Genomic DNA, 23,544 nt, shown 5'->3' with positions numbered 1-23,544 from the left:
TAGTGCGGGCCATTGAAAATTCAATTTAATTAGCAATGGCATTAATATTTTAAGTGTTAAATAACATGGCTTCACTTGACTCATGTTTTGCTTCAGAGTCAAGCTAGATTCTTCTGCTCAACGTGACTTCTAAATATGCTGACTTACCCAGTTGTACTACTTTCTAACTGTAGATTTGTATTCCTTCTCTAGCCAAGGCAGTATGGAAGAAAGCACAGTTGTTGACTCCCAAAGAAGATCAAACGTTAGAAGTTCTGCACTTGACGGAGGGTCTTCCACAGAATATTCTTTAGCATCTGTAGATCTGAAGAGCTTCAAGAGCAATTTGGTGGATGTTATTCAACAAAATAAAGAGAGGTGGAAAGAGCTGGCTATACAAGGTATGACAAATCATTGTGTAAATTAGAAATGTTTTTCCATTACTGTGTTTGGCAAATGTCAAAATAATAACTTTTTATCTCAGGCAATCCTTACTTGATTCAATTTGTCTGCTGTTGACTAATTTAGATGTGTTAAATGATGTATTCAAATAACAAATGAGCTGCAATTATTTTGACCTGTTCATTGCTATTATTATTACTACTGTGTACTAGTAATATTTCTAGACTGCTGTATCTCAATGAATGAATCATAATCAAGTTAGAAATGTTAGGCTATTTATTATCTAGGACATTAGACAGTCATTACTTAAAGAAATAATATTCAATATTGTGTACTAGAAATTAGGGATGTGAATCGTTTTCCATATCGTCTTAACGATAGAAATCGTGTGGCAGGGCAAGAAAATCGTCTTAGGCACGATTTTTTAGTTAAAAAATCGTTAAAAATCGTTTTTTCCGATTAGTGCGCACTAACTGGGAGTTAGTGCGCACTAACTGAAAATGATACAATTTGACACTTTTCAGGTCAGTTAAGGTCAGTTTAGGAATGAATATGTATTCCTATTGGCTGCCCTCTTATTTATTCATGTTACCAAGTTTCCTACTGACAGTATATGGGGGATGGGAAATGGAAACAGTTGGTAGCTTGACAAAACAAGTAATGTGATCAGTCAATGTGACTAGAACTTGTGCCCTAACCCTGATACCAGGGGTATTGTGATCTTCCTGCACACAGTGACCTATCCCTATTAATACCAGGAGTGTTGTGATCTTCCTGCACACAGTGCCCTATCCCTAATACCAGGGGTGTTGTGATCTTCCTGCACACAGTGCCCTATTCCTGATACTGGGGGTGTTGTGATCTTCCTGCACGCAGTGCCCTATTCCTGATACCGGGGGTGTTGTGATCTTCTTGCACACATCCCGATATCAGGGATAGGGCACTGCATGCAGGAAGATCACAACACTCCTGGTATTAATAGGGATAGGGCACTGCATGCAGGAAGATCACAACACTCCTGGTATTAATAGGGATAGGGCACTGCATGCAGGAAGATCACAACACCCCTGGTATCAGGGATAGGGCACTGTGTGCAGGAAGATCACAATACCCCGGAGGAGTGAGGGTCAGGCAGCTCCCCCCTGTCTGTGAAGCCAGCCTCTCACTAGTAATGCAGGGAGGGAGCTGTCTCAGACTTCACCATCCTCCCCCCCCCCTTACCCACACACCATTCACTAGCTGGGACATGGGGGAAGTCAGGAGTGAGGGTCAGGCAGCTCCCCCCTGTCTGTGAAGCCAGCCTCTCACTAGTAATGCAGGGAGGGAGCTGTCTCAGACTTCACCATCCACCCCCCCCCCCTCACCCACACACCATTCACTAGCTGGGACATGGGGGAAGTCAGGAGTGAGGGACAGGCAGCTCCCCCCTGTCTGTGAAGCCAGCCTCTCACTAGTAATGCAGGGAGGGAGCTGTCTCAGACTTCACCATCCTCCCCCCCCCCCTCACCCACACACCATTCACTAGCTGGGACATGGGGGAAGTCAGGAGTGAGGGTCAGGCAGCTCCCCCCTGTCTGTGAAGCCAGCCTCTCACTAGTAATGCAGGGAGGGAGCTGTCTCAGACTTCACCATCCTCCCCCCCCCCCCCCCTCACCCACACACCATTCACTAGCTGGGACATGGGGGAAGTCAGGAGTGAGGGTCAGGCAGCTCCCCCCTGTCTGCGAAGCCAGCCTCTCACTAGTAATGCAGGGAGGGAGCTGTCTCAGACTTCACCATCCTCCCCCCCCCCCTCACCCACACACCATTCACTAGCTGGGACATGGGGGAAGTCAGGAGTGAGGGTCAGGCAGCTCCCCCCTGTCTGTGAAGCCAGCCTCTCACTAGTAATGCAGGGAGGGAGCTGTCTCAGACTTCACCATCCTCCCCCCCCCCCTCACCCACACACCATTCACTAGCTGGGACATGGGGGAAGTCAGGAGTGAGGGTCAGGCAGCTCCCCCCTGTCTGTGAAGCCAGCCTCTCACTAGTAATGCAGGGAGGGAGCTGTCTCAGACTTCACCATCCTCCCCCCCCCCCCTCACCCACACACCATTCACTAGCTGGGACATGGGGGAAGTCAGGAGTGAGGGTCAGGCAGCTCCCCCCTGTCTGCGAAGCCAGCCTCTCACTAGTAATGCAGGGAGGGAGCTGTCTCAGACTTCACCATCCTCCCCCCCCCCCTCACCCACACACCATTCACTAGCTGGGACATGGGGGAAGTCAGGAGTGAGGGTCAGGCAGCTCCCCCCTGTCTGTGAAGCCAGCCTCTCACTAGTAATGCAGGGAGGGAGCTGTCTCAGACTTCACCATCCTCCCCCCCCCCCCCTCACCCACACACCATTCACTAGCTGGGACATGGGGGAAGTCAGGAGTGAGGGTCAGGCAGCTCCCCCCTGTCTGTGAAGCCAGCCTCTCACTAGTAATGCAGGGAGGGAGCTGTCTCAGACTTCACCATCCACCCCCCCCCCCTCACCCACACACCATTCACTAGCTGGGACATGGGGGAAGTCAGGAGTGAGGGACAGGCAGCTCCCCCCTGTCTGTGAAGCCAGCCTCTCACTAGTAATGCAGGGAGGGAGCTGTCTCAGACTTCACCATCCTCCCCCCCCCCCCTCACCCACACACCATTCACTAGCTGGGACATGGGGGAAGTCAGGAGTGAGGGTCAGGCAGCTCCCCCCTGTCTGTGAAGCCAGCCTCTCACTAGTAATGCAGGGAGGGAGCTGTCTCAGACTTCACCATCCTCCCCCCCCCCCCCCTCACCCACACACCATTCACTAGCTGGGACATGGGGGAAGTCAGGAGTGAGGGTCAGGCAGCTCCCCCCTGTCTGCGAAGCCAGCCTCTCACTAGTAATGCAGGGAGGGAGCTGTCTCAGACTTCACCATCCTCCCCCCCCCCCTCACCCACACACCATTCACTAGCTGGGACATGGGGGAAGTCAGGAGTGAGGGTCAGGCAGCTCCCCCCTGTCTGTGAAGCCAGCCTCTCACTAGTAATGCAGGGAGGGAGCTGTCTCAGACTTCACCATCCTCCCCCCCCCCTCACCCACACACCATTCACTAGCTGGGACATGGGGGAAGTCAGGAGTGAGGGTCAGGCAGCTCCCCCCTGTCTGTGAAGCCAGCCTCTCACTAGTAATGCAGGGAGGGAGCTGTCTCAGACTTCACCATCCTCCCCCCCCCCCCCCCTCACCCACACACCATTCACTAGCTGGGACATGGGGGAAGTCAGGAGTGAGGGTCAGGCAGCTCCCCCCTGTCTGTGAAGCCAGCCTCTCACTAGTAATGCAGGGAGGGAGCTGTCTCAGACTGGTATCAGGGTTAGGGCACTGTGTGCAGGAAGATCACAACACTCCTGGTATTAATAGGGATAGGGCACTGTAAGAGATGACTGTAGTAGATTGAATAAAGATCTGATGTTTCTGCTCTCCTCACACCAAACAAAAACAACACACAAGCAGAGAAGCCCTTCTTACAAAGCTGAGCTAGTGAGTTAAGTAGGAGGAAAAGTAAACATACTGGTGCCAGTGTGGCTACTTAAAAAATACACTTACCAACAATCAATTACATATATTTGAACTGTGTACAGTTCCAGCCAGGACCACCTTTCTAAAATGCACAGTGATTGGCAAATTCAACATGCACTAGCATTTCAGGTGCCTGCTAACAAAAATAATAAACAAACAAGTTCTAGTCACGTGAGTGCTGATCATTACATTACTTTTTTTGTCAAGCTTCCAACTGTTTCCATTTCACATCCCCCCAACCATATTGGTAACATGAATAGATAAGAGCACAGCCAGCCAATAGGAATACATACATACATATTCATTCCTAAGTGACCTTTACTGACCTGGGAAGTGTGAACACTTTGTTTCATTTTCTGTTGGTGTTCGTTAGTTTCCAGTTCCATTTCCCATCCCCCCAACCATCACCTCAGTGGTAACCTTGGTAATATCAATAGATAAGAGGGCAGCCAGCCAATAGGAACTCATATTCATTCCTAACTGACCTTCAGTGACCTGGAAAGTGTTTATTTGTATCATTTTCAGTTAGTGCGCACTAAATCGAGTTAGTGCGCACTAACGGGGAGTTAGTGCGCACTAACTCGAGTTAGTGCGCACTAACACGATTTAACGATTTTTAACGATAAATCGTTAGAATTTCTATTGTATCGTGTTCTATAACGATTTAAGACGATATAAACATTATCGGACGATAATTTTAATCGTTGAAAAACGATTCACATCCCTACTAGAAATAGCTGATGTGGATATTCTTTAAATTTCAACAGACTATGGTGCATTGCAGAAAGAACACGGTCTTACAAAAAACTGAGGGGCAGCTTTAAATCTGGTTAAAAATCAAATTAAAAAAAGTTCAAAAGCCTACAATACAAACTAGGATGTCTGCATAATTTTGAAATAGTACTTCTTTTGTCCAAGAATTTCATTGCCCACATTTTCTGTACAGGAAAAAAAATCGGACAAAAAAATTGTGAAAGAAAATATTTCTGCAAAATGCTGTTCTCTTACTGCCACTACTCTGAGCAATATTTCTCTCTGTCTCAATGGTTAGCCTGAAGGAAATCCTGAGTGGATTGGTGTCTAGAAGGACTGGAGGTTGCCGAGCCCTGTGAATGATCTTTCTAGAGTAGACACCAGTTCTCTCAGGATATCCTTAATGAGTATACATGAGAAAGATTTGCATACAATTGAAGCACTATGTATGCAAATCTATCTTATACATATCCATTAGAGGTTTCCTGAGTGGATTGGTGTCTCAAGGACAGGAGGTTGCTGACCCCTGTGAATGATGTTTTATTTGTCTTCTCAAGCAGTAAATAAATCAGCTAGAATCCCAAAGGTAGAGCTCTATAATAGGTAAGTACACAGCGTGATCTTACTTATCAGCAGACCTCATACAAGGCATACATATCTGATGCTAATTATCAGTAGTATACCAGCGGTATAATCATCGGTCAGATAATGTCCAAAATATTTTTTAAGATTTTTCTTATGCACAAGTGAACAATAAAATAGCCCATTGACGCATCATAAGCTATGTAGCATTGCAAATTTAGGCACTTAGCTTTTTGGTAACATTGCAAATTTTAGCACTTAGCTTTATGTTCTCGAGGAAGTAGCAGAGACATGGACGTGAGGACATGCACAGCGTCCAGCGGACGTTGTGCATGTCCTATACCACTGGTATACTACTGCTAATTAGCATCAGATATGTATGCCTTGTATGAGGTCTGCTGATAAGTAAGATCACGCTGTGTACTTACACTATTATAGAGCTCTACTTTTGGGATTCTAGCTGATTTATTTACTGCTTGCTGGACAGCTACTCCCTCCTTCAAACTGGGTGCTATAGGTCTGTTGTGGTCTTATTTGTCTTCTCTCCATCATCAATGTAGGTGTTATCTTCCACTCTGGATTGTCTTTTTATTCTCACATTAGTGCTCTCATCAAAATGTGACACTATTATCTTCTAAACCAAACATCCAAAATATGCTAAAATATTAATTTTCTGATATCACTTGCAAGAATTCACCTCTATAGATTGCCCCCAAGTTGCTTTAAAATGAAAGGCCATTCATATATGATCTCACAAAGAAATATAGGTTTTTCTGTATTTTCATTCCTTAATATGATCATTTGTACTGAATTGTACAAAGTCCTTAAATCCTTTAGGTTGTTTTTTTGTTTTTTTTTATGGTAACTAAGGGCCTCATTTTCTAAAGTATCGCAGGCCTGCGATACTTTAGAAAATCACGCTAATGGGGGGCGGGGTTTGACCCGGGGGGACGGTCCTGCGCTAGCCGGCAGCGATCGCACCGCCGCGCTGTGATCGCTGCCGGTTTTGCACCCAATAGCGCCACCATAGAAGGTGTAGCTATTGGGAGCGAAGTAGGACGCGAAAAGGCCCTTACCTTTTTGTCGTCCGCGGCGTCTTCGAGGAGTTGGCCCCAGTGACGCCCCAACTCCTCCTCTTCCGGGGCTGACTCCACCCCGATTTAGGTAGCGCAGGCGTGTGCTACCTTCACAGGCTATCGCAGGCTTGGCTGTTGGTAAATAAGGCCCATTGTATCTTACTGCATTTAGGGCCTTATTTACCAAGGCTATCACAAGCCTGCGGAAGTCAGCCCCAGAAGAGGAGGAGTCGGGGCGTCACTGGGGCCGAATCCGCGAAGACGCCATGGACGGCGAAAAGGTAGGTGCCTTTTCGCGTCCTATTTTGTGCCCAATAGCTACACCTTCTATGGTGGCGCTATTGGGTGCGAAACTGGCAGCGATCGCACCGCCCCCCATCAGCGCGATTTTCTAAAGTATCGCAGGCCTGCGATACTTTAGAAAATGAGGCCCAATGGTACTTACCATAGCTCAATTAAATTTCTACAAATGGAAAAATCAATCCTTTCTTTAATTTTCCACCTGACATAAATCCATGTTTCAATAATATATTTGCTTTAGGGATTTAATTGCAGAATGATCTTCATGATGTATCTACTTCAAGATCACTGCCGGAAAGTGATTGCTTTTATTCTTGGCAGCATTATCTATGAGCAAAAAACAAATCATTATTTAAAAATCCCAAGTATTTCTATAACCATGAATGCCATGTTGCTGAAATCCCTCAGAACCAACAGGAGAAGATCTTATCATTCCAGGTGATGTTCTTATACCATTCTTACCTCGCCTTCATGCTTGAAGGTTTAACCAATCCTAAAGAATATATACAGTATTGTTCCCTAACATTAAGCAAAACCTCCCTGCTCCACCCCCCATATGCTCAATAATCGTCTATCATAAATCAGAAAAAACATGCATTCTTTGAATACAATGCTCCACAACTGGTGCCTGAAGTTTTATTCTGTTCAGATAACTCCTATGTTCTTTCAGTCTTGTCCTAAAAGGATATTTAGTGTGATCCACACAAAGCAATGACACTTCATGCCAATACTTCCTATTAGCTGCCACAATTGCTGCTGCTCTGTTAGTATACATTGAATGTTTGTATATCAGCAATAACTGTCGAATAGTGTATAAGGTCATGATGGAAGATCTCCATATGATCTTCAAGGGGATACCCCTTCTCCAAAAAATGCCACTTCAGTTCCTTAGTGTGCATCGAAAAATCTATCTATACAGACCTGTTCAGTCTTTAAAAACTGACTAATTGGAAAATCAGACTCAATTTTCTGGGATGAAAGCTCTCATATCTCAAAAAATTATTACATTCATCTGGTTTACAAAAAAGTATCATCAAGCCTAGCCATACACGCATGTGTATCAAATAATAAGTGGGCATGCACAAGTATGCGTGAATGGCACTTCTAATGCATAAATGGGGGATTTTAAATGGATTGCACACTGATGCTATTCACAGTTTTACCAGTTTGTCCCTGGTTCACCCAGTTAAGAGAGAGATCCTCCAAATCCCCCTAGTTTAATAGCCTTCACTCCCCCCCACCCCCCCCCCCCCCCCCAGTTATCCCCAACCCTTAAAACCCCTCAGATCTGCCTATTTATCTTTATTTTATAACCTACACAACAACCATAGCAGAAGTAAAATTACATGGCTGGGGGCCTCAGCGTGTGCCAGATTGCGTAAGTATTTACGCGCACATCTCAGGTTCATGCACCGAAACTCCCATGCCCCACTCAGACCACGCCCATGCCCTGCCCCTTTTTGAAACATTTTGGGATGTGCGTACTTTAGCATTTCTTTTTTTTTTTTAATTTATACTTTATTAAATTTCTTAATACATTTTACAATGAAATAAGAAAGCAAGTAAATTTTGGAATACATTGCAATTCTACATTGAAGCAAACACTTTTATAAAAGAAAAATACTTATCAAAATGTAATTCCAATATTTAAGTCCACATTAATGGGAAGCCATCAAAAAGAATATCTTTTGAAGCAAAGTTCATACCAATATGACCTAAGGAGAAATAATTATTTTGTAACCAGTAACTTTATTCAATTTAAGGCTGTTACTATTCTCTCATCTACCTTTATCAGCAAGAAATACTTCCAAATGGGCAGGGTCTAAAAATACAAACTTATTCTTTTGAAAGGTAATCATACATTTACAAGGAAATTGCACTGTAGCATTTCTGCGTGTATCCAGGTGGTTTTTAAAATCCGTTTGGCATGTGCAAGCCCAACATTTTCACACATCCCCTAATTAATGTGTGCATCAGGCCTTTAAAATTCACCTGTAAATTTGAATTCAAGGAGTTCAACCATTGCCCAAATCGAAATTAATTCTCCTCTGTTGACAATTAAATAAAAAAAGACATCATCTATATATATTCACTATATAATATATGGGTACCAATGAGATGAATTCAAGAAAACATTTTTCAAAATGAGATACATACAAGTTTGCTACATCTGGTGATATAGGGCCTCATTTTCTAAAGTATCGCAGGCCTGCAATACTTTAGAAAACTGCGCTAATGGGGGGCGGGGGTCGAAGCGGAGGGGCGGTCCTGTGCCAGCCGGCAGCGATCGCACCACGGCGATGCGATCGCTGCCAGTTTCGCACCCGATAGCGCCACCATAGAAGGTGCAGCTATTGGGCGCGAAGTAGGACGCGAAAAGGCCCTTACCTTTTCGCCGTCCGCGGCGTCTTCGCGGAGTCGGCCCCGGTGACGCCCCGACTCCTCCTCTTCCGGGGCCGACTCTGCCCCGATTTAGGTAGCGCAGGTGTGCGCTACCTTCGCAGGCTATCGCAGGCTTGTGCTAACAGCGCAAGCCTGCGATAGCCTTGGTAAATAAGGCCCTTAGTGGCACCTATGACTGCACCTTGAATTTGAAAATAAAATCTGGTTCAAAATTAAAATAATTGTAAAATAAAGTTCTTTCTGACAAATCATAAATGAACCATCTTAGTATTCATGTTTTATTTATTATCTCGAGAGCTGCCTTTTGAGGGATGTTGGTATATAATGATTTCCCATCAAGTGATACCAATATTTATTTATTTACAAGATTTGTGTACCGAAATCTTACCACACTTGTGTTCAAAGTGGTTCACATCTATCATACAACATGTATAAATAAATATCACAATATCTTAAAAAACAAAATCATTAGAGAACATCATATAAAAATTAAAAAAAAATAGTTTTCAAACTTTTCCTAAAGCACTTGTCTGTTATTAAACATATTTCTGAAGGAAGCTTATTCCATAAAACAGGAGCTATTTGTAAGAATGCATGATTCAAAACTACATTAAGCATGTATCTTTCACACGTGGAACGATTAACAACTGTTGATTTGCTGAGCATAGACAACATCAAGGGCAGTATACTTGCATTAAATTTAGTAAATATGAAGGGCATGTCCCCTTATACAATCCAATGTACTAGCATCAAAATTTTGAATTGAACTCGGGATTCGACTTAGAGCCAATGTAGCTCTTTCAGCATTGGAGTTATATGAACTGAAAATGTACAATCTGTGACCACCCGAGCCGCAGCATTAATTAATAATTGTAGTGCTTTCAAATAACACCTGAGAAGGCCCACATAAAGCCCATTACAGTAGTCTAGGCACAATAACACAAATGCCTGCATTACATTTCTGAAATCATTCTTATTTAATATATTCTTATTTATTTATTTATTTATTTATTTATTTATTTGTTTAGTGTTTTTCTATACCTGCATTCAAGATAAGAATCACATCATGCTGGTTTACATTTAATAGGGGGTGTAAAATGAAAATAAAATAAAACAGTAACTGGTGAAGAGAAACAATGAAGTTACAATAAAACAAGGATGTTCAAAACTGGGTGAAGGAAAGGCTAAAGGAATTTAACAGAAAGAACAATTATTTACAATGTTCTAGGAATGTCTGACTATGGTTGTCATTGAATTGAGAATCAGTTGGGGTCTGGAAAGGCTTGATTAAACAACCACGTCTTAAGCCTTTTTCTGAATGTTAGAAGGCACGGTTCCTGTTGAAGATCCAGTAGAATGGAGTTCCATAGCAATGGTCCTGCTGTGGAAAAGTCCTGGTCTCTAAATGTTATATGATGAGAGTTTTTAGTATGGAGTACATGTAGTGATTCTCTGTAGGCTTCTCTAATGGGTCTGGAGGAGGTATGTTTTCTGAATGGGATTTGTAGGTTGAGTGGAGCATGGTGATGGATGGCTTTATAGATAATGGTAATGGTCTTATGAATGATTCTATAGTGAATTGGCAGCCAGTGTAGGTCTTTAAGGATGGGAGATATGTGGTCTCTTCTTCTTGTGTTTGTCAGTAGTCTGGCTGTCGTGTTTTGGACCATCTGAAGGGGTTTGGTGTGAGACGAGGGGAGTCCTAATAAGATAGAGTTACAGTAGTCTATCTTAGACTATATTTAATATATATTTCAATTGTTTAATTTTTCTTAATTTAAAAAAGCCTTTCATTACTACTGTTTGTAACTGCAATTGCATAGAAAATTCTGAATCTAAAAGAACTCCTAAATCATGGACAAATTCTGCTGCCTTCATACTATCCTCTCCTACCTTTAATGATGGCTGCATTGTTTATACTCCAATTTCAAGGAAATCCTTCCTTTTTCAAAATATTTGCTGACAGGTTATTCTGGCACATACACATAATAATATCATTTATAACCTTAGTTATATTTAACATAGCTTCATCTGCATCCCCAGCAATTACAAAAAATAACTGTAAATCATCAGCATATAAATGGAACATTATATCAATATTCTGTAGTAAGAAGTACGGTGGGTGGAAGTAAAGATTAAAAAACAAGATCCTTGGGGCACACCCCATTGTAATGGTATCCAATCAGATAAGTCTTAATCTCTTCTTACTAGATGATCTTCTAGAAAAGAATTGAACCAATTGCTCACTTTCCCTCCAATCCCAGTCTCCAATGAATGTGATAATAATATAGTGTATGAAACCAAGTGATGAAGGACAGAATTAAAAACCAATATTAAGACTGTCTCTATACTTTAGTTACAGCAAAAACCACTCTGACATGGGTGTGACACTTTGTTCTCTTCTAGCTAAGCCACCAGTTGGTTCAACACTATATTCTCAGTAATCTTTCCCATTGCACCAAAATGGGAAAGTAATTAGAAGAGTCAGCCATGCTCAAGGCATTATTAGGCCCTTTTAATATACAAAGAGTGGACAATGGCTTTTTAAAGCAATCTGGAAAACAGCCATCATCCAAAGAAGTGTTGACCAATCTTACTAGAGGCACTGGAAAGCTCTCTTTAAGAGCAGCTAATATCCAAAAAGGACAGGGATCCAATGGGCATTGGGATCTTGTAAGGTCAGTTATTACTATTGTCACATTATCCATTTCTTGTAAAGGACACATCATACATGATGTGTCCTGAATATAAGACTTAGATGGACAAACAAACGGTTTCAAAAAGTATCAATGAAAATAGAAAGAGGTTCTAAATAGGAGCCTATGATTGATATTATAAAAGATTTTAAGATGCATGCTAAAAAAATGAAGTGGCATTTTTTGCATGTTGTTTTTAAAGATCCCTCATGTATAGCTTACAAATATGGTTATAGTACTCGAGAGAAGATAGTCTAAGCAAATTTAGATCCTGTGGAGATACAGTAAGAAGCTATATATGGTCATTGGTCCTGTGGAAGTTGCTCCTTTTGTGTACAGACAACTGAGGGCAGCAGATGGATTAATCCTATTTCCAATCAAATTTTTTGTCTTCATGAAAAGCCTGACGGTACATCTTCTTTTGTGATTATATGTCACCATTTGCCCTTGCCTGATGCTATATGTGGGTTGCTATTAGGGATGTGAATCGTTTTCCATATCGTCTTAACGATAGAAATCGTGTGGCAGGGCAAGAAAATCGTCTTAGGCACGATTTTTTAGTTAAAAAATCGTTAAAAATCGTTTTTTCCGATTAGTGCGCACTAACTCGAGTTAGTGCGCACTAACGGGAGTTAGTGCACACTAACTGGGAGTTAGTGCGCACTAACTGAAAATGATACAATTTGACACTTTTCAGGTCAGTTAAGGTCAGTTTAGGAATGAATATGTATTCCTATTGGCTGCCCTCTTATTTATTCATGTTACCAAGTTTCCTACTGACAGTATATGGGGGATGGGAAATGGAAACAGTTGGTAGCTTGACAAAACAAGTAATGTGATCAGTCAATGTGACTAGAACTTGTGCCCTAACCCTGATACCAGGGGTATTGTGATCTTCCTGCACACAGTGCCCTATCCCTATTAATACCAGGAGTGTTGTGATCTTCCTGCACACAGTGCCCTATCCCTAATACCAGGGGTGTTGTGATCTTCCTGCACACAGTGCCCTATTCCTGATACTGGGGGTGTTGTGATCTTCCTGCACACATCCCGATATCAGGGATAGGGCACTGCATGCAGGAAGATCACAACACTCCTGGTATTAATAGGGATAGGGCACTGCATGCAGGAAGATCACAACACTCCTGGTATTAATAGGGATAGGGCACTGCATGCAGGAAGATCACAACACCCCTGGTATCAGGGATAGGGCACTGTGTGCAGGAAGATCACAAAACCCCGGAGGAGTGAGGGTCAGGCAGCTCCCCCCTGTCTGTGAAGCCAGCCTCTCACTAGTAATGCAGGGAGGGAGCTGTCTCAGACTTCACCATCCTCCCCCCCCCCTTACCCACACACCATTCACTAGCTGGGACATGGGGGAAGTCAGGAGTGAGGGTCAGGCAGCTCCCCCCTGTCTGTGAAGCCAGCCTCTCACTAGTAATGCAGGGAGGGAGCTGTCTCAGACTTCACCATCCACCCCCCCCCCTCACCCACACACCATTCACTAGCTGGGACATGGGGGAAGTCAGGAGTGAGGGACAGGCAGCTCCCCCCTGTCTGTGAAGCCAGCCTCTCACTAGTAATGCAGGGAGGGAGCTGTCTCAGACTTCACCATCCTCCCCCCCCCCCTCACCCACACACCATTCACTAGCTGGGACATGGGGGAAGTCAGGAGTGAGGGTCAGGCAGCTCCCCCCTGTCTGTGAAGCCAGCCTCTCACTAGTAATGCAGGGAGGGAGCTGTCTCAGACTTCACCATCCTCCCCCCCCCCTCACCCACACACCATTCACTAGCTGGGACATGGGGGAAGTCAGGAGTGAGGGTCAGGCAGCTCCCCCCTGTCTGCAAAGCCAGCCTCTCACTAGTAATGCAGGGAGGGAGCTGTCTCAGACTTCACCATCCTCCTCCCCCCTCACCCACACACCATTCACTAGCTGGGACATGGGGGAAGTCAGGAGTGAGGGTCAGGCAGCTCCCCCTGTCTGTGAAGCCAGCCTCTCACTAGTAATGCAGGGAGGGAGCTGTCTCAGACTTCACCATCCACCCCCCCCCCCCTCACCCACACACCATTCACTAGCTGGGACATGGGGGAAGTCAGGAGTGAGGGACAGGCAGCTCCCCCCTGTCTGTGAAGCCAGCCTCTCACTAGTAATGCAGGGAGGGAGCTGTCTCAGACTTCACCATCCTCCCCCCCCCCTCACCCACACACCATTCACTAGCTGGGACATGGGGGAAGTCAGGAGTGAGGGTCAGGCAGCTCCCCCCTGTCTGTGAAGCCAGCCTCTCACTAGTAATGCAGGGAGGGAGCTGTCTCAGACTTCACCATCCTCCCCCCCCCCCCCCTCACCCACACACCATTCACTAGCTGGGACATGGGGGAAGTCAGGAGTGAGGGTCAGGCAGATCCCCCCTGTCTGCGAAGCCAGCCTCTCACTAGTAATGCAGGGAGGGAGCTGTCTCAGACTTCACCATCCTCCCCCCCCCTCACCCACACACCATTCACTAGCTGGGACATGGGGGAAGTCAGGAGTGAGGGTCAGGCAGCTCCCCCCTGTCTGTGAAGCCAGCCTCTCACTAGTAATGCAGGGAGGGAGCTGTCTCAGACTTCACCATCCTCCCCCCCCCCCTCACCCACACACCATTCACTAGCTGGGACATGGGGGAAGTCAGGAGTGAGGGTCAGGCAGCTCCCCCCTGTCTGTGAAGCCAGCCTCTCACTAGTAATGCAGGGAGGGAGCTGTCTCAGACTTCACCATCCTCCCCCCCCCCCTCACCCACACACCATTCACTAGCTGGGACATGGGGGAAGTCAGGAGTGAGGGTCAGGCAGCTCCCCCCTGTCTGTGAAGCCAGCCTCTCACTAGTAATGCAGGGAGGGAGCTGTCTCAGACTTCACCATCCTCCCCCCCCCCTCACCCACACACCATTCACTAGCTGGGACATGGGGGAAGTCAGGAGTGAGGGTCAGGCAGCTCCCCCCTGTCTGTGAAGCCAGCCTCTCACTAGTAATGCAGGGAGGGAGCTGTCTCAGACTTCACCATCCTCCCCCCCCCCCCCTCACCCCCACACCATTCACTAGCTGGGACATGGGGGAAGTCAGGAGTGAGGGTCAGGCAGCTCCCCCCTGTCTGTGAAGCCAGCCTCTCACTAGTAATGCAGGGAGGGAGCTGTCTCAGACTTCACCATCCTCCCCCCCCCCCCCCCCCCACCCACACACCATTCACTAGCTGGGACATGGGGGAAGTCAGGAGTGAGGGTCAGGCAGCTCCCCCCTGTCTGTGAAGCCAGCCTCTCACTAGTAATGCAGGGAGGGAGCTGTCTCAGACTTCACCATCCTCCCCCCCCCCCCCTCACCCACACACTATTCACTAGCTGGGACATGGGGGAAGTCAGGAGTGAGGGTCAGGCAGCTCCCCCCTGTCTGTGAAGCCAGCCGCTCACTAGTAATGCAGGGAGGGAGCTGTCTCAGACTTCACCATCCTCCCCCCCCCCCCTCACCCACACATCATTCACTAGCTGGGACATGGGGGAAGTCAGGAGTGAGGGTCAGGCAGCTCCCCCCTGTCTGTGAAGCCAGCCTCTCACTAGTAATGCAGGGAGGGAGCTGTCTCAGACTGGTATCAGGGTTAGGGCACTGTGTGCAGGAAGATCACAACACTCCTGGTATTAATAGGGATAGGGCACTGTAAGAGATGACTGTAGTAGATTGAATAAAGATCTGATGTTTCTGCTCTCCTCACTCCAAACAAAAACAACACACAAGCAGAGAAGCCCTTCTTACAAAGCTGAGCTAGTGAGTTAAGTAGGAGGAAAAGTAAACATACTGGTGCCAGTGTGGCTACTTAAAAAATACACTTACCAACAATCAATTACATATATTTGAACTGTGTACAGTTCCAGCCAGGACCACCTTTCTAAAATGCACAGTGATTGGCAAATTCAACATGCACTAGCATTTCAGGTGCCTGCTAACAAAAATAATAAACAAACAAGTTCTAGTCACGTGAGTGCTGATCATTACATTACTTTTTTTGTCAAGCTTCCAACTGTTTCCATTTCACATCCCCCCAACCATATTGGTAACATCAATAGATAAGAGCACAGCCAGCCAATAGGAATACATACATACATATTCATTCCTAAGTGACCTTTACTGACCTGGGAAGTGTGAACACTTTGTTTCATTTTCTGTTGGTGTTCGTTAGTTTCCAGTTCCATTTCCCATCCCCCCAACTATCACCTCAGTGGTAACCTTGGTAATATCAATAGATAAGAGGGCAGCCAGCCAATAGGAACACATATTCATTCCTAACTGACCTTCAGTGACCTGGAAAGTGTTTATTTGTATCATTTTCAGTTAGTGCGCACTAAATCGAGTTAGTGCGCACTAACGGGGAGTTAGTGCGCACTAACTCGAGTTAGTGCGCACTAACACGATTTAACAATTTTTAACGATAAATCGTTAGAATTTCTATTGTATCGTGTTCTATAACGATTTAAGACGATATAAACATTATCGGACGATAATTTTAATCGTTGAAAAACGATTCACATCCCTAGTTGCTATATCTTACTGCATTTTATTTGCTATTTAAAAAATGAAAGTATATAAGGATTTTGTACAATTCGGACAAATGATTATATTAAGGAGTGAACATACACACCAAGAAATATTGGTGGTTTTGCTCATATATGAATATCCCTTTTATTTTAAAGCAACTTGAAGGCACTCTATAGAATTAGATTTTTGCATGTGATATTGGTTTATTAATTTTCCATTCTCTAAACAGACTGGTTAGAGTTTAATGTATTAATCGTATCAGTATCTCCTATCTCTACTATTCACACTTGTGATCTTCTTTACTTCTTCCTCTTTTATTGATGCGGATTGCTGCAATATTTCTCCCATATTGCTCTCCTTTATCACTACTCTCTACTTCCTTCCTTTCATGTTTTATATTAAATTCAAGATTTTCATCTAAATTTACCATCTATTTACATTTTCATTTCTCCATTCTATCTCATCTCTGTCTCTCATTCTCCCCTTGCTATTTTCTGGTGATCTGTCTGTGCACATTTCGGTTTGTTCTCCTCTTGATATCCTGTATTTTTTTTTGTTGTTGTTGTTACCTTTCCCTTCCAGAACCATTTACTCCATGTTGTCCTCACTGTATTGCTTTCAGTTTTTTAAGAGAATTCTCAAAACTCATTTGTCACTCTGGCCTTTCTTCATAACTCTAAGCCCTCTTGATATATTTTCCTAGATGTCATGTTTTTCTTCTCTGTACTACTTCATTATTAATTGTAGGAATAATATTAAGAAGCAGAAATCATTAACAGAAATGTATTTTCTAACTGAATGAAGTAGTTTAAATAGTTATTCAATATAGTAATACAGCTAAGCAGAAGCTACCATTAAGAATTTGCATATTATATCCCATGTGTTACACGTAAAATATTATATATTCCTTGGAATTTCTAAAGTGCAATTTAGTTTTACAATATTATATAAAGTGACAGCACTGCACATATGTTGAGCATTGCTATAGCAACATTTTATGAGACTATTAAAGTCAGTGGTAACGATCACGCTTTACTATATAGCCCATGGCAAATCTCCAGGACACCAGTGAGAGATTCCTGTATCATTACTATAGTGCTACACATCCACCTAAGGTAAAAATCATTTTTAACCATGAATCTAGAATTCAGTTCAAGTAGTAGAATATATCACCAATTAAAGGCTCATATGCAGATTGACTATGAAGTTTTCTTAGAGAATAGTTCATTTTAATGGTAAATGCCATGAACGAATATTATAAACTATACAGTTGCACAAAATGTTTTAAAGTAAGAACGGTACAGGCATAATAATTAACTATCAACACTGCATTGAAACTCTGAATTAGGTGATGAGCTGTCATGCAGAGAAGCATTCCTCATCCTGTAGTATTAGCCATGCTTCCCTCCATATGACCACTGCAAGGAATAGGAACAGCACAATGTGGAAAGGTGAACATCCTGCACACTTTACAGGATGCAGGTTTTACACTGTTTGCACAGTATGAGTTTGCACATTTTCAGATTACTGTACCTAGAAACATACACATATACATTGAGGGCAGGGAAATTTCCAAATAGCCGATGTCTTTGTAACATATGCAGGTGCTTTCAGCATGCATACTTGATGCTTTGGACAACACATATTGGGGCAGGGGAAATGATTTCTAAGTAATTTTAAATAAATAAATAAAATAAAAGCTTTTTAGACAAAGACTTTGTATACTTTGTCTTTTAAAATTAGCATCAAATGTGCATGCCGGCGCCATCTTGTGCTCCTACCATGTGACAAGGGCCGACCAATGGCACCGGTAGCTCCTGTGACATAGTAAGGGCAAAGGCTATCGGCACCATTTTGAATACCGGCAGCCGACGGCCCGAGTGCAGGAGATCGCTCCAGGACCCCCGTTGGACCACCAGGGACTTTTGGCAAGTCTTGGGGGGTCACGAGGGTGGGGGTTTTATTCATTAATGATACGTTGCATTCGTGGGGGTTCATCATGCGTTTTGGAACCCCACAAATACAACGAATAGGGACCTATATGTTGTGGATTGCGTATTCATTCAAAACGAATGCACATCCCTAGAAGGTTCCCAGACCAATCCCTGAGTCAGGTCTTCTACTCCCCAGGACAGCTGAGGCTGGGGGTGCCGTGGATGCAGCTCTCCACAGGGGGGAGAGATTCATGATCCTTGCTGAAATGTGACACTTAGTGGGTGATTTCAGGCCCATGATTGTAGGGTTATAGAAGGAGGCCTGGTGCATGACACCCCCAACCAGTCCAGGGCCTTCACTGAAATGATCAGACTAGGTACATTGGCAGGGAGGGGAAAAAAATCTCCCAGTAGTGGCAAATGAAGACTCATGGTGCCAGATTCTGACCCTGGTTCTAATTGAGATGGAACTACAAAGTAGCACAAAGAAACTGCTGGTTCATAAAAAATGTATGCCATAAAAAAAAAAAGAACAAAACCCAAACTACAGGCCGTTTGCTTAATCATTAAATTTAGCTCTGGGGATAAAGGTTTCACAGCACATTTTGCACACTGTTTTGCTCACCCAGGGTTTTCTGTGGAGATTTTTCTGTGAAGTATTTTCTTTTAGAAAATGCAGGATATGAAAACTGGGGAGCAAGATGCATGAAAGCACAATGACCTGTAGCCTTTTTGCACATATTTTTTGCCCAGTCAATAAAGGTGATAAGACACCATCATTGTTTCTCTTTGTTCTGGACCCATTTCTGGATTACAGCTTGCTGGTGTGTTAGGTGCATACTTTCAGCCATTTGATGTAATATATTAGATGTGCTGTGAGAGCACCTCTGTTGGAGGTCACCAGGGTATCCTGTTTCTGTTTGAGCATCAAGCTGTAACCCTGAGCAGATCAGCAGTGAGAAATAGAGAACAGTAGCAGCATGGTGACTGCAATATGGATTGAAGATTGGGGTAGTTCACATTTTATATTGTTCATTACTGGCTTTGTATATGCTTTTAATTACAGAAAAAAATCAAGTTGAAAAAGACAATACAGGGATGTCAAATAAATCCAACATTTTTTTTTTATATTCCACTTTTCACAGGGCTTCAAAGTGGATTACATTCAGGTACAGTAGGTATTTCCCTATCCCCAGAGGGCTTATAATATAAGTTTGTTCCTGAGGCAATGGAGGGTAAAGTGACTTGCCCAAGGTCACAAGGAGCGACAGCAGGACTTGAACCCTGCTCTCCTGGTTCATAGCCCACTGCTCTCACCACTAGGCTCCTCCTCCACTCCAGACTTATTTTTGTTATATATTTATTTTCCCAATAGAGATCAGTTATTAGGGCTGATTGCAAGTTCAGTATTATCACACCAATGTGGGAATATTTCATTGAAATTTCATTGAAATTGCCTAATTCAGGAAAAATGATTGCACATCCCTAGTAAAATACAACATAGAGTAGGAAAGGAAAACCTTAATGTGGATTTCCGGTACAGAGAGGTGTCCCCTAGTACAGGCAGATGATCAACTAACTAAGAATGAGCTGAGGGAAAGGGTATGTGAGAGAGAGTATAGAAAACTCCCTCAAACCACCTTAAGTGACCAGTTACAGCCATCTGGCCTTGTCCTTCTTAAGGATCAGTCCCATAAGGGATTTTGGTTGAAAGGAGGTTCCCTTCAGCCTACTATAAGGAGCCAGAGCCCAGAAAGGTTAGAGAGTAGGGGTGTGCATTCGGATTGACCGCATTAGTAAAACGCAACTCATATTTTTTTTTTACTTAAAAAATTGATTCGACATAAACGATCGGATTTCCCACATATCGAACATAGATATGTTCGATATGTGGGAAATCGCGATTGTTGAGCCAAAATAAAAATATAAACCCCCTCACCCTCTTAATCCCCCCCCCGACTTACCACAACTCCCTGGTGATGGAGCGAGGAGTGAGGACGCCATTTCTGCAATCCTTGGCGAGAAGCATGTGACATCGGCGGCACGTCGAGTGACGCCGGCGTCACGTGATTCCCGGCTCGTTCGCGCCGGACGGCTCGTTCGGCCCAAAAAGAACTTTTGGCCAGCTTGGGGGGGCCTCCTGACCCCCCCAAGCTGGCCAAAAGTTCTTTTTGGGCCGAACGAGCCGTCCGGCGCGAACGAGCCGGGAATCACGTGGCGCCGTGTCACTCAGACGCGACGTCACGTGATTCCCGGCAAGTTCGCGCCGGACGGCTCGTTCGGCCCAAAAAGAACTTTTGGCCAGCTTGAGGGGGTCCCCCCCAAGCTGGCCAAAAGTTCTTTTTGGGCCGAACGAGCCGTCCGGCGCGAACTTGCCGGGAATCACGTGACGTCGGCGTCACGTGATTCCCGGCTCGTTCACGCCGGACGGCTCGTTCGGCCCAAAAAGAACTTTTGGCCAGCTTGGGGGGGTCAGGAGGCCCCCCCAAGCTGGCCAAAAGTTCTTTTTGGGCCGAACGAGCCGTCCGGCGCGAACGAGCCGGGAATCACGTGACGCCGCGTCACTCGACGTGCCACCGACGTCACATGCTTCTCGCCAAGGATTGCAGAAATGACGTCCAGGGAGTTGTGGTAAGTCTGGGGGGGGGGGGATTAAGGAGGGTGAGGGGGTTTAAATTTTTTTTTTGCACATATGTACATATACCCAATTCATTGGATTTTTTTTATGTCCATATTGGCCGCAAGTGGGACCCCCTTTCGGACATAAAAAATATGAACATAAAATTTTGCTCTGCACATCCCTATTAGAGAGTACTGTGAAGCAGGCAGGAAGTCATACTATGTAAAGGCCTGTAAAGTTTGAGGTTGTTCTTTGTCAGAAATGCAAGGTGAGCAGCTTTTCTGTGTATTTGTTTTTTGCACTGTAAATAAAATTGCACTTAAGCAAACAGCCAGAGTATGCCTCCTTTATCATCAGAACATAAGGCTTGCCATACTGGGTCAGACCAAGGGTCCATCAAATTCAGTATCCTGTTTCCAACAGTGGCCAAGCCAGAGCACAGGTATCTGGCAGGATCCCAAGCTACTTATTCCAAGTTATCATGAAAGGATGGGCTCCACCTTAACCAGAGTGTAACCAAACTGCAGGCACTAACTTTTAAAAAGGAGATAGAGCAGCTTTTAAACTAGAACAAGGGGGAAAGCCGACAGTCACTCAGCAGTGCATGGTTCGGAGGAATGTATCCTTGAAGAATACTAATGAAACAGAAGAGCAGGGCATCCCAACAGAGAGGTTCCAATAAAAGCAAATGCAGTCCATGTGTTTATATATAAAAAAATCACTGAACTAAAGATTTCCAAATTATCCATAAGACAATGCTATATCAGGGTACAAATTATATGGCAATGATAGGGAGGATCAACTTGGTAGGGGTGTGGCACTTTATGTCCGGAAGGGTATAGAGTCCAACAGGATAAAGATCATACAAGAGACTAAATGCTCAGTAGAATCTATATGGGTAGAAATCCCAGGTGTGTAGGGTAATGGACAAAATGGTCAGATGATGAAATGCTAAGAGAAATCAGGGAAGCTAACCAATTTAGCAGTGCAATAATAATAGGTGATTTCAATTACCCCAATTTTGACTGGGTAAATGCAACATCAGGACTTGCTAGAGACATAAAGTTCCTGGATGTAATAAATGACTGCTTTTTGGAGCAATTGGTTCAGCAACCAATGAGAGAGGGAGCTATTTTAGATTTAATTCTTAGTGGAACGCAGGATTTGGTGAGATAGGTAACGGTGGTAGGGCCACTTGGCAATAGTGATCATAACATGATCAAAATTAATTAATAACTGGAAGGGGGACAATAAGTAAATCTACATCTCTAACACTAAATTTTCAAAAGGGAAACTTTGATAAAATGAGTAAAATAGAAAAAAACTGAAAGGTGCAGCTGCAAAGGTTAAAAGTGTTCAATAGGCATGGACATTATTTAAAAATAAAATCCTAGACGCGCAGTCCAGATGTATTCCACGCATTAAGAAAGGTGGAAGGAAGGCAAAACAATTACCAGTATGGTTAAAAGGTGAGGTGAAAGAGGCTATTTTATCCAAAAAAATCCTTCAAAAATTGGAAGAAGGATCCATCTGAAGAAAATAGGATAAAGCATAAGCATTGTCAAGTTAAGTGTAAAACATTGATAAGACAGGCGAAGAGAGAATTTGAAATGAAGTTGGTCGTAGAGGCAAAAACTCATAATAAATACTTTTTTATTTTATTTATTTATTTATTATAAATTTTTATATACCGCCGCTCATCAAAGATATCACGTCGGTGTACAGTGAACAGGAACTTACGCCGGAGCGTTATACATTTAACAGAGTTATGTAAGCGTTATACAATTAACAAAGGTAAGTATATAAATATTTGAACATAAAACAATTAGAATCTTTTAAAAAACAGAACTATCATTTAGTTATAACTTAACAGAGCTGAATTAAAAAGTACTAGAGAGTAATAGGGTTCAAGGGGAATAGGTAAAGGCTGAGGGAAAGGGTTAGGAGGAGATGGAGTTCTAAATTAGAAGTGGTAAGAGGGGAGAGAAAGCGCTTCGATTGCGATTAAGAGCAATTATATGGTAGGATATTTATAGTAAGAGCAGAAAAAGGGGAAATTAGAGGAACACAGAGGAAATTCCTTTGAAAGGAGTGGTTCAGGGGATCGAGAGCACTGCTGGACTACCCCCAGAGAGTGGCATCATCACATGACACTATTCTAAAGATCAAAATCGTAGAGCATATAGAAAGACATGGTTTAATGGAACATAGTCAACATAGATTTACCCAAAGAAAGTCTTGCCTAACAAATCTTCATTTTTTTGAAGGGATTAATAAACATGTGGATAATGGTGAACTGGTAGATGTAGTGCATTTGGATTTTCAGAAGGCGTTTGACAAAGTCCCTCATGAGAGGCTTCTAAGAAAACTAAAAAGTCATGGGATAGGAGGAGATGTCCTTTTGTGGATTACAAACTGGCTAAAAGAAAGGAAAGAGTAGGATTAAATGGTCAATTTTCTCAGTGGAAAAGGGTAAACAGTGGAGTACCTCAGGAATCTGTACTGGGACCGGTCCTTTTCAATATATGTATAAATAATCTGGAAAGGAATACGATGAGTGAGGTTATCAAATTTGCAGATGATACAAAATTATTCAGAGTAGTTAAATCACAAGCAGATTGTTATACATTGCAGGAGAACCTTGCGAGACTGGAAGATTGGGCATCC

General features: G+C 43.8%; 1 protein-coding gene across 7 annotated transcripts in view; it reads left to right on the top strand.

The window, feature by feature from the left end:
• PDE1A (phosphodiesterase 1A) overlaps positions 1 to 23,544 on the top strand; it is a 733,908-nt gene that overhangs the window by 614,577 nt on the left and 95,787 nt on the right. For all 7 annotated transcript variants that reach the window (XM_029605930.1, XM_029605928.1, XM_029605927.1 and 4 more), the window contains one exon: positions 193 to 380. In XM_029605930.1, coding sequence (XP_029461790.1) covers positions 193 to 380 — 188 coding nt within the window. The remainder of the gene's footprint in view (positions 1 to 192; positions 381 to 23,544) is intronic.

The sequence above is a fragment of the Rhinatrema bivittatum genome, chromosome 6 (assembly GCF_901001135.1).
Source record: "Rhinatrema bivittatum chromosome 6, aRhiBiv1.1, whole genome shotgun sequence".
In the NCBI taxonomy this organism is placed as follows: domain Eukaryota; kingdom Metazoa; phylum Chordata; class Amphibia; order Gymnophiona; family Rhinatrematidae; genus Rhinatrema; species Rhinatrema bivittatum.
The sequence above is the reverse complement of the archived record's forward strand: the minus strand, read 5'-3'. Positions and strand labels throughout refer to the sequence as shown.